This window comes from Protopterus annectens, chromosome 12.part0 (assembly GCF_019279795.1).
Source record: "Protopterus annectens isolate FY-2018-M chromosome 12.part0, PAN1.0, whole genome shotgun sequence".
Taxonomy (NCBI): Eukaryota; Metazoa; Chordata; order Ceratodontiformes; family Protopteridae; genus Protopterus; species Protopterus annectens.
Window position 1 is genome coordinate 1,185,895,189 of NC_056746.1, and position 16,160 is coordinate 1,185,911,348.

At 41.8% G+C, this 16,160-nt stretch overlaps 1 protein-coding gene across 1 annotated transcript in view; it reads left to right on the forward strand.

Annotated features, from left to right (window-relative positions):
- Positions 1–16,160, forward strand: part of PCIF1 (phosphorylated CTD interacting factor 1) — a 797,200-nt gene that overhangs the window by 365,262 nt on the left and 415,778 nt on the right. Inside the window, exons 8-9 of the mRNA XM_044090229.1 lie at positions 13,878–13,961; positions 15,105–15,204. Of these exons, the coding sequence (XP_043946164.1) occupies positions 13,878–13,961; positions 15,105–15,204 (184 nt within the window). The remainder of the gene's footprint in view (positions 1–13,877; positions 13,962–15,104; positions 15,205–16,160) is intronic.

The window sequence follows — 16,160 nt, forward strand, 5'->3', positions numbered from 1 at the left end:
TTCTCTCTTGATATGATCTGCTCCATGCTGGGTTGACATATTCTTCAGTTAAAGCTCACCTGTCAGCAATTTCTGCTTGTCTGCCCTTGGATTACTTCCAGTAGAAGCCCAATAACAGGTCTGATTTCCATAGTTCTTCACCCTTGCCCCGTTTGGCCTAGCAGACTCCTTCCCACTCAAACATCAGGTCATTAGTGATATAAAGGAACTTTGGCTAGTGCTTTCTTCAGATGTTTCTTACTGTTGTTCAATACACAGCCTAAGCCGTACTGGCATTGTCAGTCTTTTGGTTCATGCTACTTCCAGAGTTTTCAAAAAGTGTCCTATCAGAGAAAAGATTCTCATCTACATTTATTTTTATCATAGACTATTATTGGCAGATAATGTTAGATAGAGGTCCATTTCTAAGAAAGTTATTAACATTGCTAAAATGCAAATTCTGTAAAAAGATTTCCATGAACTGTGTTTGAGCACAACTGGCTAATCTGTCCCCAATGTCCATCCTTTAGTCAAGGGACTTTGAAGCACAGGGCTGAATCTGTCAAAGAGAACTTATCTATAAAGTGAGCATGTACCTGGTCCCAGTGTGTCATGTCACTGTCTGTCTCTTCCTTCTTGGTAAGAAAAAGAAGTATTCAGACATACCAAAGGGAGAAAAAAGTCAAGAGGCTAGTGATAGTTTATTGGAATGTGGTCATTGCTGGATGACTTCTGTGTTAGCCACTCCAGATCTCATTTGCTTAGGCTTGAAGGTGCCTGCGTTGGCAAAGCACATTCACAGTCCCTCCATATCTGGTGTTGGTTGCTGCCAGAGCCTCTGTGACAAATCCTGTGGGGACTAAGCTGACAGCCCAGAGCACAACCTTGCAAGCCTCAAACACTTTGCTGTTTGTCAATCTTGAGGCTTCTCCAGATACTTTGGGTTCTAATGCCCATATTTTTATCTGTGAAGTGGAGGGTGTTATCCCCATGCTGTTTGTTCATGAAGCGGTCAAAAGAGACGCAAGTTGACATTTAAGGAATCTGACCATGAACCAAAGCCTGAAGGGGACTGTAGATGTTCTTCATGTTTCACTGTTGCAGTCATTACATTTAGGGTAATCTGGTGGCAGGTTGCCCTCAGTCGGCCTGAATAGCAAAGTCTTGGGTCCTGCGTCAGTTGCTGTCTCCTCTTCCATGACGTCAGGTCGTCAGGGGTATAAAACATGCAGCTGACTCCATTTTATTCAGTCTTTCTTGCCGCGTGGTGCCCGAGGCAAAAGCAGTTTGCAAGTGCCGGTTGGCTGACTCCTGAAATTTTCTCATTCGAGTTTCAGAACCGAAGTCTTCAACTAAAGCAAAGTACCCCGTTGGGGAAACTTTTTCTTGCTCCTTACCAATGTCAGTAAAAGTTAATAATTGCATTACTTGTGGGCAGCAAATACCTCATAAGGATTTCCATTTGTACTGTATTCCTTGCCTAGGCCCTTGCCATGCTGTCGGTTTTGTGCTAGATTTAACCAATGCACTATTAAGCGTCGGTATATTTTTGCTTCAAAATATTTTGGATCCAAATTTAATTACCCTGAAATGTCGTCGGTTAGCAATCCGACTACCGGAGTTCACAAACACAAAGAAAAAGACAAAGACAGACCGTCGAGGTCCAAAACCGATGACAAAGCTTCTCCTAAGCCAGTCGCCGGTACTCAGTGAGGTGCTTTCGCAGCCCCTGATACCCACTACTTTTGAGTCGCAGGCCTCTACCGAGACCCATGTGGAGTCCGGTATGCCGCGAGATTCTCAGTGTATTGAACCCGCGGATGTCTCTCCCTTGGATGGGTCCGGAGCCGCTGAGCAGGCACCGGCTTCTGAAGGTGTTTTCAGGCCTCAACATTTTTATATAAAACCGACGCCAGCTTCAAAAACAAGATCAAAAACATCTTTTAAGTCTATAAAACCGACACATGAGCCACGTGCTCAGGCCCCTATGCCTAAAAAAAACAGATGATCAAAATGGCTGAGGATTTAATTACCTTGATCAGGGGTTCCCAATCCCCCCTGCTAAGAGGCCAAGGCAAGATTATGAATCTTCAGATCAGATTTCCATTTCTTCTGATTCCTCTTCTGATCAGGAATTTTCTATACCACCCTATGAGGATTCAGATGCAGAAGAATCCATCCCGTCTGCATCTCCTGAGGATTATTCTTTTGGAGAAACCTTGCATACTTTAAGGGAACATTTTCATTGGGAGAGTCAGGATTTCTCTGAATCAAAAAAGAGGCTTAGGGATTTCCTTCTTCTTCCTCAGCATAGGCCTTTGGCTATACCTCCTGTATTAGACATTGTTGATGATGTGTTTTTTGGAATCAAGCATGGCTCCTGATTCCCTATCTCCGGCTCCTAGTAAGACAGACAGATATTACAGGGTTCCTGACTCCCACAAATTTCTATTCAAACATCCTGCTGCTGATCCTGAGTCTATCTCACAGGGTCCTAAAGGTGTAAAGGCCTCTACAGCCAAAAATCCTACCCCCTCTGATAGAGATTCCAGGGCGCTGGATAGATGAGGAAAGAAGGTTTATACGTCTGCAACCTTGGCAATTAGGACCTTAAACTGCCAGTTTCATATGCTTAAATATCAACAGCATGTTATGGGCTTATTGAAACAGAAAATGATGTTCATTTCTGATTGAGTGGAAAATAAAGTATTACAGGAGTTATTGCATGCAGCAGAACAGGTTGGAAAGCATACTTTGCAATGTGGTTTTGATTCCTTGGAGGCCTCTTGCAGGGCCGCAGTTACTGGATCTGTGATTAGAAGGCATGCCTGGCTCAAGGAGCAAAATCTGCCTGATCATGTTAAAGCTAAATTGTTGGATGCCCCTTTACAGCATGATACTCTGTTTGATAATAAGGCAGAAGAGGTTTTAAAGAAAATGGAAGGCATAGCTAAATCTATGCAAACTGTAAAAGATTTCTTACAAGTGCAGCCACCCAGTTTCAGTAGGCAGTAGCCTACTAAAAATTGGTCCTTTCCTGTGTCCAACAGAGCCTCTCAAGGCAAATCCAGGCGCACAAAAGGCTCTAGATACCAATCACAGTGTTCTTACAGGTCAAAGCAATAGGGTGCCTCCACCTCCAAATCTGGAGGAAACAAAGCACAACCCTACAGTAAGCAGTCTCAGTGACTTCCCTCTACCTTCACCAAGCGCTTATCTTTTGGCAGCCCCCTTGGGGGAAAATTAGCACTTCATGCTCAAAATTGGCAGTTAATAACCCAGGACAAGTGGGTATTAAACATAGTATCCCAGGGGTACAGATTTCATTTCCACACTTTGCCAATTCCAAACGGTTGGCCAGATCTGCCACAAAATCAATGGGCAGAGGCTCAGAAACAAGTTATGTCCCTCAGGGATAAGGGGGCTATTCAACCAGTACCAGAACAGGAAAAAGGACAAGGCTTTTATTCAAAACTGTTCCTGGTACCCAGAAAAAACAATGCCTGGTGTCCAATACTGGACTTATCGATTTTGAACACATTCCTGGACATTCCAAAATTCAAAATGCTGACTTTACAACAGCTACTGCCTATGATGGGCAGGAACGCTTGGTTAGTGACTCTAGACTTAAAAGAGGCATACCTGCATATCCCAATAAGGGAATCGTGCAGAAGATACCTCTGCTTCAAGGCAGGTTTTATGCATTACCAGTTCTCTGCACTGCCCTTTGGCTTATCTACTACGCCCAGGGTCTTTACAAAGTACCTGGCACCAGTAATTGCATTTTGCAGACAAAGAAGCATACAAATTTATCCTTACCTGGACGACTGTCTCATTCAAGCAGAGAACAAGGACATTCTTCTTCAACATCTGGCATTTGTAAAAAGGCTTTTAACATGCCTAGGGTACACAATAAACGAAAAGAAATCACAACTGGTACCCTCTCAAATAATTACATTCCTGGGTGCAAGCTTGAATACAACTGCCCAGATGGCTTACCTTATGCTAGAAGGCAACTGACAACATACTTCAAACAGATGGCAACAAAAACCCAGTTATCTGCAAGACAAATTCTGCAGGCTTTGGGGTTCATGGCATCATGCATTCTACTAATTCCATATGCAAGACTGCATATGAGGAAACTTCAATGGTACCTAAAAAGTTCATGGAGTCAACATTGTCACAGTCTGGAAACAATGATTCCTCTCATTCCCTGCCTACAACAGGAGTTTCTATGGTGGGCAGAGACATGTCACCAAAACAAGGGACTGTCATTCACTCTACCCCCTGCCACCCAAACCCTAACTACAGATGCATCAGACTATGCTTGGGGGGCCCACCTGGCGGGGAGATGCATTCAGGGCATATGGAGCCCAAAACAAATGCATCTGCATATCAACCAGAAAGAGATGCTAGCTGTTCAGAATGCTCTGACAGCCTTCAAAGACTTACTTCATCCAGGACAACTACTGGTAAGGACGGACAACACCACAGTTATGTGGTACATAAACAAGCAGGGGGGTATACATTCCTACTCCCTTTGCAGACTAGCCATGGCATTGTGGAACACAGCCTTGACTTACCAAGTACATCTTCAAGCTCAATTCCTGCCAGGAAAACAAAATAACTCTGGCAGATGACCTAAGCAGAAATCTTATGGACCCACACGAGTGGAAACTGGATCCACAAATCTTCCTCATGGTAACACAGAAATGGGGGAGTCCAGACATAGATCTATTTGCCTCTCCCCAAAATTATCAACTGGACAAATTCTGCACAAGGACTTATCACAGACAAACATGGAAAGTGGATGCCCTATCCTTCAGTTGGAAAAACCTATCAGTTTATGTCTTTCCCCTTCTGCCTCTTCTCTCCAAGGTCTTACTAAAGGTCAGACAGGAAAAACCAAAAATGATCCTAATTGCTCCGGACTGGCCTCGCCAGCACTGGTACCCAATTCTAAGGAATATGTCTCAACTCCCTTCTTAGTACTTGCCTCAAATACCTCATCTACTGTCTCAGCAGAACAATCAAATTCAGCACACTCAGCTCCAAACTATGAACCTTGCAGCATGGCTGATCATTTAATTATTCAAACAACACCTCTCAGTAAATCTGTGATGGATGTCATTTTGGAAGCCAGAAGGCCTAGTACTAGAAAATCTTATGCTGATAAATGGAAGAGATTCTGTGCTTGGAACCAAGCACAAGGAACGGACACAGCAAAACCAAATATCCCTCAGATTTTACAATACTTGACTGAGATGCTTGACAAGGGCCTATCTTTTTCTTCAATAAAAATCCATGCCTCTGGCATCTCGGCTCATTGCAACACGGAGCCTACAATCTTTTCTCATCCTCTGCTAAAACAGTATCTTTAGAGTGGCCAAAAATTTAAGGCCTCTCAGAAGATCACCAACTCCTGCATGGGACCTCAATTTTGTGCTGGAAAAATTCACCCTGCCACATTTCGAACCAGCAGCTACTGCAGATATAAAATTTTTATCTTGGAAAACAGCTTTCCTTTTGGCAATCACTTCAGCAAGAAGGGATTCAGAACTACAGGCTCTCATGGCTGTGGAGCCTTTTATTACATTTTACCCAGACAGGGTGTCCCTCAGGACCAATCCTTCCTTTATGCCAAAGGTGGTATCCAGTGTGGCTCTTAACCAAACTATTCACCTGCCAACATTTTACCCAAATCCGCAGAATAAGGGAGAGTGTATTCTGCATTCATTGGACGTACACAGACAACTAAGATTCTACTTAAACAGGACCAAATCTCTAAGGAAGTATGAGCAACTACTGGTGGCATTTGCTTCAGGATCAGAGGGGAAGGCTATATCAAAGCAGACTATTTCTAAGTGGATAAGCCACTGCATTCATTTCTGCTACTTGCACCATGGTAAATCTGTGCCCAAGGAAATCAGGGCACATTCCACCAGGGCTACCTCTACCTCAGCAGCCTTTCTCAGAGGAGTTCCAACCAAAGACATTCTAGAAGCTGCTACTTGGAGCTCTGTTCATACCTTCACGAAGCATTATCATTTGCCTCTCTTCTCCAAATCCAGGGCAGGCTTTGCCACTGCAGCTCTGCAGGGCCTTATAGCCACTCCTAATGCTATTTAGCTCCATCCTCCCATCCATAGCTTTGGGATTCTACCCAAATGTAATGACTGCAACAGTGAAACACGCAGAACATAGTACAGTTGTGTACACTTACCATAAATGTAGGTGTCCGGGTTACCCACCCGCCATCCCCCTTTTCTATAACTTCTCTTTCCTTCACTATATTCTAAAGCCTTTGTGGTGTATTTGCTTTTAGATGAAGGTAAAGTTTATGTTGCTAAAAGTGCATTTTCATATAAAATTGCTCCCATTTTGGGGGCACCTGACATCTGGGGCAGAAAAACTGAATAAAATGGCGTGGGCTGCATGTTTTTATAACCCTGGCGGATGGAGAGACAAGCTTAGCAGCGACGCAGGACCCAAGACTTTGTTATTCAGGCGAGCAGATTACCCTAAGTGTAATGTCTGCAACAGTGAATACACTCGAACATCTACATTTATGGTACAAAGGTGTACTCTGTACTTAAACTCTAAGCCTAATATGCCTATGTTTGTCTCTACCAGAAATGAGCAGGTCTCCACTGCCCCCCCCCCCCCCCCCCAGGGCTCCCTTCAGGAACTTCTAAGGTTGTCCCGGGACTTAGCAGATTTTCAAGTCCAGACAGCCAACCAACCTCTGATGAATTTTCACTCTCAAGAGTGCCTCCTGCCAGAAAACAAAAGGAAGAAGTTTTTTATTGTTGGTAGTATGTAAACAGTGCCAAATGTAAAACATCACCCCCCTTTCCTTCCCCAAAGGGTCCAGCCTTCCAGCACTAGGAATCCTCCTCACCTTACCCATAATACTTCTTTTTTAGATAGCCTCTTCAGATCTCGTTGCCACTTTAAGTGTGATCCATAACTAGCTCAAGCAATAGAAGGATTTTCATGTTTTTTTTTTCAACATTGGATTTTTTTTTTTAAACTTCTGAAGATTTAAATATAAATCAAGATCTTTAATGACAGTTTCCGTTCTGTTGTGTGTGACAGTTTCCTGTCTGTGCTGTTATTCTGCCCTCTATTTATTCCCCTTTCCATCCCTTGTTATTCCCTTTTGTTTTTTGTCTAAAAGGTTAACTTTTTTCCTTTTGTTTTGCGAACCTAACATTTTTTTGCATTGTGTTTATTTTTTTGAAAAAATAAATATGATAAAATACAAACAGAACAAATAAATTTAAACAGTGCCTCAATGTTCTAAAAAAAGCTTCTGCTCGCCATGTGCTGTATAGTATTGTAAGATAGATTTTCAATTTTTGTTGTATAGCTGTATAAGATTTTAATTTTCAAACATTGTTAAAAAGAACTGCTGAAAAAGTTTTTAAAAAATGAAAAGAAAGTGATCCTCCCTGTTGGCATCCTCTGCACCTGCAGACCACCACTGTTGGCTCATCATTCTTTTCTTCTGTTCTCAACTAGGAAAAAACATCATTCAACATCATTGTTTTCCTCCTGGAAGAGGAGGAAAGGCTTTTTTTTGGCTGAGCTGGCTTGTCAGGTTCTATCCACTCCAGCAGAGCTGGCTCTTCTCTTCTCTTCTCTCCTCAGAGTCCTTCAAGAACCCTTTGCAAGACTGAGATGCTTTGATGCCCCCCCTTCCAGCTTCCCTCTGCTTCCTCTATATCTCCTCTATAAACTCTCTCCCCTCTCTGCCCACTATCCCATTTGTTTCACTGGGAGTTTCAGAACCAGCAAAAGAGCTTGCCTGCACCCACGGCACCTTTGGATGTCCGTTCCTTGGTGTTGGTGCCCTTGTCACCCATGGTGATATTGATATTGACACTTTTGATGCCAGTGTTATTAGCCAGTGGAGGCTGTAACCATCTTCATTAGCATGGACTGCTCCAACTGACTGTTTGGTGTCTGCTTCTGATGGTAAGCTTGTTGGGTTACAAAGCTCTGCCATCCCTTTGCAACACTTGCAGCGAGTCTCCATCAGTGTTGACGTTTACTTGCACTTCTCTGCCAGTTACTGACAATCTTCTGCCCTTCCTTCTGGCATTAGCTGAGATCCTTTGATGTTGTCTCTGTTTTGATGAACAAGAACCCCTTCTCCTGGAAATCCTGTTGTCGTCCATGTGGATTGTCATTTCACTTCCACTGTCCTGCACTTGGGTCATCCTGCTAGCTACCATGTCGGCCTGAATTCCAAAGTCCTGGTCCGGCGTCGGTTGCTGTCGCCTCTTCCCTGACGTCAGTGCGCCAGGGGTATATAAGATGCAGCTGTTGCCATTTTCTTCAGTTTTTCTTGCCCCAGATGTCAGGTGCCCCCAAGAAGGTAGGCAATACATATTGCTTATAAAAACATACAGTAAAATAAAACAATACCTTCATCTACAAGCAAATATACCACATAGGTTGTATAGGATAGAGAAGTATAGATAAGTCCCAGCAAAGAAAGGGGGATGGAGGGTGGGTAACCTGGACTGCAACAGTGAATACACGCGAACATCTACATTTATGGTAGATACACAACTGTACTATGTTCATCGTGGACCAAGGATGTCCAAGCCATTCATCCACCTGATACGTATTTAAGAATGATGGATAGGTAAGGAAAGTGATTTTTTTGTCCAGCATGATGTACATCATTCACACTGCATCAGTGATATGGTGAAAAGCCTGAAGGCAATAGTGAGGAAACCAGGCATGAATAAATGCCTTAATTGTAACTATTGTAAATATGTAGATGAAATCAATACTTTCCAAATCAATAATATAATATACAGACTAAAGGGTAGATACAAGTGTAATTCCACTTTTGTAACATATTTAGCAAAGTGTACATCCTGCGCAGCGTACTATGTAGGCAAAACTAAGAGAAGATTATGCAACAGGATGTATGAACACCTATATGCTATAAGAAAATTTAAACCTGACAATGCACTAGCAAAACATATTTCTAGTCATAAGGACCATTCCTTCAAGTTCCTCGTTATTGATCAAGTTAAAGTTGATACCAGGGGGGGCTCAAGACCTCTTAAACTTGAGGAACTCGAGTTAACTTGGCAGGTTAGACTAAATGCATATAGTACCCCAGGGTTAAATGACGCTTGTTCAGTTAGCAGTATATTGAAATTAAATAGTCTGAAGAGATGAAAAAACATGAGTACACTAAATGACATATAAATGATGATATAAATATAAACATACAAATGAAATCAGTACATTACATATCTACATGCATTCCTTCATGTAATACTATGGTTCAATAGGATCTGTGTGACAGTTGCCACGTAGAGAGCTGCTTTGTGTGTGTCTCTTTTTAACTAGGTTTTTCCTGACAAGGTTTTTATTATTTTATTCTGTTCAATATGTTTTTAAATTGTTTAGTTAACGTTGGTGGTAATCTTTGAATCACTTGTGAGTAACCTGTTGGAAACTCACTTTAAAACTGGAGCGAACAAATGTTTTTACTGCCCCTTTAATGTGTGTTAATTAATTAATCATGATGTGTATATATACTAGGTTTGTATTAATGGTTCTTGTTCTGATGAAGTTAGCTGTTAAGAACTGACGAAAAGCGCTTAAATAAATTTATTTGACTGCAGACTCGCAACCGCCCGGTTTCTTGTTTTTTCGTAGTTTGGTTTGCCAGTTCGTTTTCATTGAAAAGCCTGAAGGGCCAGAGTCAGAGCCCTTATCTCTTTGATGTTGATATGGTCTGACTTCTGATGGAGAAGCTAGAGGCCCTGAGCTTTCAGGTGACCAAGAGAAGCCCCCCACCCCATGTTGGAGACATCGGTGAACAGCTCTTGAGTAGGGACCAGAGGCTGAATGGAACAGCTTGGGTTGAGAGCGAACTGTTGAATCCACCACTCAAATTCCTTCTTGAGACAGAGAAGGAGAGGTATAGTGAAGTCCAGTGATGTCAAGAAAAGTAAAAAAAACGAATTCCTTCTTGAGACAGAGAAGGAGAGGTACAGTGAAGTCCATTGAGGTGTAAAGAATAGTCTCAACGTGGCACTTATCTGATGTTGCTAAATATTCAGTACAGTAACAAGGCATTCAGACCAACTAGCTAAAAATGCCATTCAAACTGGTGGCAAAGAAGTTCTGGGTAGTTATCTGTATGTCCCTTTTACGCCCTACGTTCCGTGCAGGGAGCATAGATGGGATGTACAGCGCATACAAGGCCTTTAGGCATTTGCATACTGGATGAGCATCGGTCTGCCCTAGGAGGGAGAGACTTTCTGTATAGAATACTGCAACAGTGATATAGAAGGAAATTTTCAGTTTTCCAGTAAAAGTCATAGAACAGTTTAGAAAAGCCCCGTAACTGCTTAAAAAGCAGTATTAAGTATGCAAACAGCACAGTAGTAAGTTAGAATCCCCAGATGAAGTGACTGCAGTAATAAATGGCAAAAATGTTAAAATAAAAAGTTAACAAAAATCTATAGTAACACACACACACACACACACACACATATATATATATATATATATATATATATATATATATATATATATATATATACACACATATTCGGAAGTATATAGTAATAAAAAAGAAGGAAGTTCCTAGAGGGGATCGTATCTTAAGCTGGAAGCTGTAAACCACCAATGCAGGCTGCTGAGGAGAATCGACTGTGTAAGTCCTACAACTGCACTAAAAAACTGGACAACTGACATTCTGCAGCAGGGGTTAGGCTTCCCCTGGTGGGAGGGGCTTAGCCAATCCCCCATCACAGAGAGTCAGAGGAGGGGATTCTGAGCTCTAGAAAGCTGCCAGCGTGGGTCTATGCAGACAAAGAACCCATATACCACTGAGCACTGTGAAATTCAAACATCAACTGTTACAGGTAAGTAGGACTTGTGCACCTGTACTTTCTCTATTAAAGCTATGAACTATGTGGTGCACATGATACTTTTCAGAGAGACCTGGTGGACAAGATGCTGGAAACTCTGAAAACAGCCGCCCATCATAGAAACCCCCAAGCAGTTGGACTCCAACGTGGCAGTTGTGAATTCTATTATCATTGCTCTCCGTGAGTCTTCATCATAATGCCACATATGCAGCTGCTTGTTCTGCAGGTTCAGGCATTGGCATGAGGTATCCTAAACCCTAAGATGTTACAAAATGTAAAGCTCCATTCTGGCTGAGGCAGCATTGGTTCTCCCTTCATCTATGCTTAGTAAAGGCAAAACTGCTCCTGCTGTCCCACTATGTGGACCTGTTAACCTAGAGCACAGGGTCTGTTGTCCATCCCTATTTTAGAACATGAAAGCTGTCAGACTGGGTGATTTACCTTTTATCTCTTTCAGGCATATATTTAGTAAGGACATTCTGTGTATCTTGAGGGAGGCTAGACTAGGTAATACAAGGAAATCATACTTAGTTAATAGGAAGAGGTTTTCCCTGTGGTGCCTTAACAGGGACCAGAACCTAAATTCTGACCAAGTGTCACTTTATTTCACATACTTATTAAACTTCTACAAAACAATCCTGTCATATACCTCACTGAAGGTACATGTCTGTGCCATCTTAACAGGTATGCCATTGGATTGTCTGCTGTATTTCCAGTTGACTGTTTAAGCAATTCCTTAAAGGGGTGTTGCATTTGAGAGCACCAAAAGGGAAGTCAGTTCACCAAGTGATCTAAAATATGCCTTGGAAAAGTTCACCTTGCCCCCCCCCCCCCCCCACACACACACACCTTTTTTTTATAACTAGCTGATTCTGTCTCCTTCATGCTTCATTTTTTGGAAAACAGTATTGTTTGTGGCTCTAACCTTTGCTAGAAGAATCTTGTAGCTGCAGGTCCTTATGTGCAGAGAGCCCATTCTAATTTTTCACCAAGACAGTTACCCTGCGGACTAACCTTTCCTTCATGCCTAATGTTTTGACAGGATTATCCTTGAGCCTGTGCATCTCTGTGTATTTTCCATCTCCCCAAAATAATGGAGAAAAAATGCAGAGGCAACGGAGATTTTACTTGAGTAGAAAATAAGCACATTAGGATCAGCTATTTATTTATTTTCCTGAGGGGAGGAAGGATAAACTGGTTAGCAAACAGAAAATGTCACAAGTGAATAGCATGTGGTATCTGCTTCTATGACTCCTTTCATGGTAAGAATTTGTTCTAGCAAATTCTGTGAGGGCCGCTGCAGTTACCACTGCCTATCTGACAGGGGTTGGCGCACAATCTATGTGGGAGGTAGCATCTTGGCCTTCTCTGCAGGCATTTTCCAAACATAAAAACCTAAGCAGTGCTGCCAAAATCAGGGTAGGCTTTCCATGAATATGTTGCAGGGCCTGTTGTCCTTTGCCGCTTTCCAAGGCCAACCACTTTCTGATCTGTACACTCTGGGAATCTTCCAAGCCGCGACGGTGCAGCGGTAGCGTTGTTGCCTCACAGCAAGAGGTTCTCCCATTCGATTCTCGGCTGGAGCGCCTTCTGTGTGGAGTCTGCATGTCCTCCCCGCGGTCGAGTGGCATTCGAAAGACATGCGTAGAATGGGCGTGCCTTCGTTGAAGGTTGGGCGTTGAGCTGGCACCCACAAAAAATCTACTGCCAATCATTAGCGGACCGAAGTTCCACTGTGGCGACCCCTAACCGGGAAAAGCCGAAAGAAGAACGAACACTCTGGGAATCTTCCCAAGAATCAGTACTACAACAGCGAATATGGTGATGAGCTTAGTTCAGTTGTGTTAAAAGCATATCTTAATTGTAGATGTCTGAGTATATTCATTGTTGGGGTACCAATTCTCTTCTGTCATATGATCTTTTCTCTGGGCATAAATGAATCAACAAAGGATAAATAAAATAAAAAAATAAATAAAAGTTCAAAGATCTTGAGTCTAAAGACTGTGGAATAGGTTTCTTAGAACAGTAGGACTCCCTGAGGACGGGGTGTGTGAGTGTGGTAGCAGTCTTGTGGATAATGATCCAAGCTTGCATGGCTATCGCTTCCATACCTTACACTTTTCTTCCTCAAGCCAGTTGTCTAGCCTAACCATCCCTTCAGAAGATGCTCTTTCCTTTGACTGCCACCCAGCTGCATATGTCCAACACTGCACATATCAAGGAAGGCCTTTTTAATTGTTATTTATATTAATTGGCTTGGGCTGAAATACTGGCACTTTAACTGTTGGAATAATTAGGCAAGGTCATGAGGCAGTAAAGGCAGTGGTGATCCTAAGATGGTTTCTGCTTGCAAAGGTCACACTTTGATGGCTGAAGAATCTTTCTTGTCTTCAACATGAATGTTACTCATTTCAGACAGGGAAGAAAGAACTGGTTAATGTTCAGTAAGCAGCTTGTCTCCTTGCCATTATGCAGTGGGGATACTTGTGTGTGTGTGTGTGTGTGTGTGTGTGTGTGTGTGTGTGTGTGTGTGTGTGTGTGTGTGTGTGTGTATATGTATGTGTGTATAGAGGCGGTGAGAATCATTTATATAAACACTAGCACTAAAGAAAGTTTTTTTTACTGGTTACAATTTACTGTGAAAGATCGATACATAGTTTAGACCCACTTCCGAAATTCCATGACCCAAACTAACTTTTTTTCGGGATGTTTGATTCACTGAATTGCCAGTTGGAAGACTGATTTTAAGAAAGGCGTGACAAGTTTTGTGGAAACTAAATAGGTTAATGTTACAATTTTTAATACTACTATGTTGTCATGACATCTTTAAGTGTCTGATAGATTTCTGTTTTATGTTTAAGAACTGAATCCAGAATGTTCATTACATAAGAAGAGTTTTGTGCACATTTAAACAACAAATATTGTCGCAGAATTTATTAACATTGGAGTGTGCTTATGAACCTGTATCCCTTCATTTGTTGTCAGACTGTCTCGGATCAAGTACAGAGATGAAGCAAAACGACTGTTGTTCAGATATGCTGAAGCTGCAAGCAGGCTGATTGAGTCCAGGTTAGTGTTTTATCATTTTTATGTCACATAGAAGTTGGTACCAACAAATTGTTTTTCTGTGAAAAATGTTTGTTTCTTTTGCTTATAATTGTTGGGAGAAATAAAGTTTAGAGACTAGCAACAAGTATAACTTAAGAAGCTGCATCAGGAATGTGTGAATAAAGGGTAGGACACTTAAATGAGTGAGTGGTATGCATGCTAGAAGCAAAGTAAGGGATGTCTGCCCCTAAGAATAAGTTTACTGAATGAAATCAGTCGTGTATTCATAAAAGAGTGGAGTGCAGCATGGTAAGATATTTGACATCTCTTGCATTATTTGGTGTGCAATAGGCAATAGAAGGCATGTTTGCAATGATGATTGCTAACTGCTTTTGAGAAAATTAATTGAAAGTTCATATAGGGAGTTAAGCTGTCTGCCATTTCCAGTGAGTGTAAACCATGAGATGTGGATCCATTCTGCTGCTTTTGTGCATTATTACAAAATGGTGTGACACCTCAACCCCATGTACTAATGGGAATAAGGGGGTTAACGACTACAGCTTTTCCTTTTACTGTAGTTCAGGGAGAAAGATTCATGAAGACAGCCCTCTTGACATCCTGTAGCATTCTGGATCCTTGCTTCCAGTTTGCAGCTCACGACTGCGTACACTAGAATTTTGAAGTATTACATGTATTTTTTTTGCTTTTTTTAGTAATTAGCGTACTACACTCACATAAATATGTCTATATAGACATGAACAAGAAACATACCTTAACATATTATATACAGTGACAGCAGTGAAAGCTTGAAGGCACACAAAACAGTCATACTCTGAAAAGAAAACAAAATTGTCACATTAAAATCGGATCACTGAAACACTGTACAAGTACTCAATTTGACTGTATTAGATACAAGTATGCAGTAGCAGCATTATTTAATCTAACATAAAGAAAAGTGTTGCAGGTATCATAAGCTGAAGTTATACATTGTGCTGTAAAGTTAGCAGACAGATCACAGGGTTTTCACGAATGACTGGATTATGCATTTGAACCATATGCTGATATTACAACTGCGATGTGGGTATGCTTTGTTTGTGTGGAGGAATGTCTGCATTTCACTGAATTACCTTTGGTCTTAATGTAGTTTCTCTGTTCTGTTTCCAGGAATGCCTCTTCAGAAAGCAGGAAACTGGTGAAGTGGAATGTGGAAGATACATTTAGCTGGTTACGAAAGGACCATTCGGCTACTAAAGAAGACTATATGGTAGGGGTGTGCTCATAGTGTAGACCAGAATGTTGCAGAATGAAAATGTTTTTCCAGTTTTAAATAAACTGAAAATATATCTTTCACCTTTCATAAGATTAATTTAGACTGATTTGTTAGTACAAATATTGGGTTTCTACATGAGGTTCTGGTTGCCAAGCGTTAGAAGTCACCATTTTTTGACATTCTTTTCCCTTGCTGTCTTTTGATCAGTGGCCCCCTCCTCAGTCATCACAGCAAGGATCAACTTAGAAGGGACATAATTCAGACAGCTTTTGAGGTGGTTTCAGACTTTTTCTTGTTTTTCCACACACACACACACACACACACACACACACACACACACACACACACACACACACACACGGATGGGAGTTGTAGAGGGACACACAATGGATTGTCCATGGAAGCTGCCCTTTCACCTCTGCAAGAGGTGTTAACGCAAAGCAGCCCTTATTTTCCTTGTGTGGCTTGATTGGTGGTTTCCCCGATTTCCACCATTGAAATTGCACCACCCAGCATGCCCCTGATGGCATACATATCCTTCTCACCACTGCCTGTCTGGCTTCTTCAGATCCAGAGCTAGTAATCAAACCACAGTTACCAGAGTCACAGTCAAGGTGCCATCTGTTTATGCCATGTAGTCAGACATGTTAAGATTTTATCTTGATGATTTAGAGGATCACTGTGAGTGTGAAAAAGACAGTCTCACATATGTCATTCTTCTTCCAGGGAGATGGGGCTAATCAACTCTTGGTGCAACATGTGAAGAACAGATTTATAGTATGTGTATCATTTATCATTGCATGTACCTGGAAACTGCAGTAGAATGACATCCTTTAAATATCCCTCTGATTGTGCCCATCAGCTCTAATATTGCATCTGTCATTGACCCCTGTGTCAGCGGAAGAGAGAATCATAGTAAGTGGGCATGATGTTTTCCACAGGATGTACTT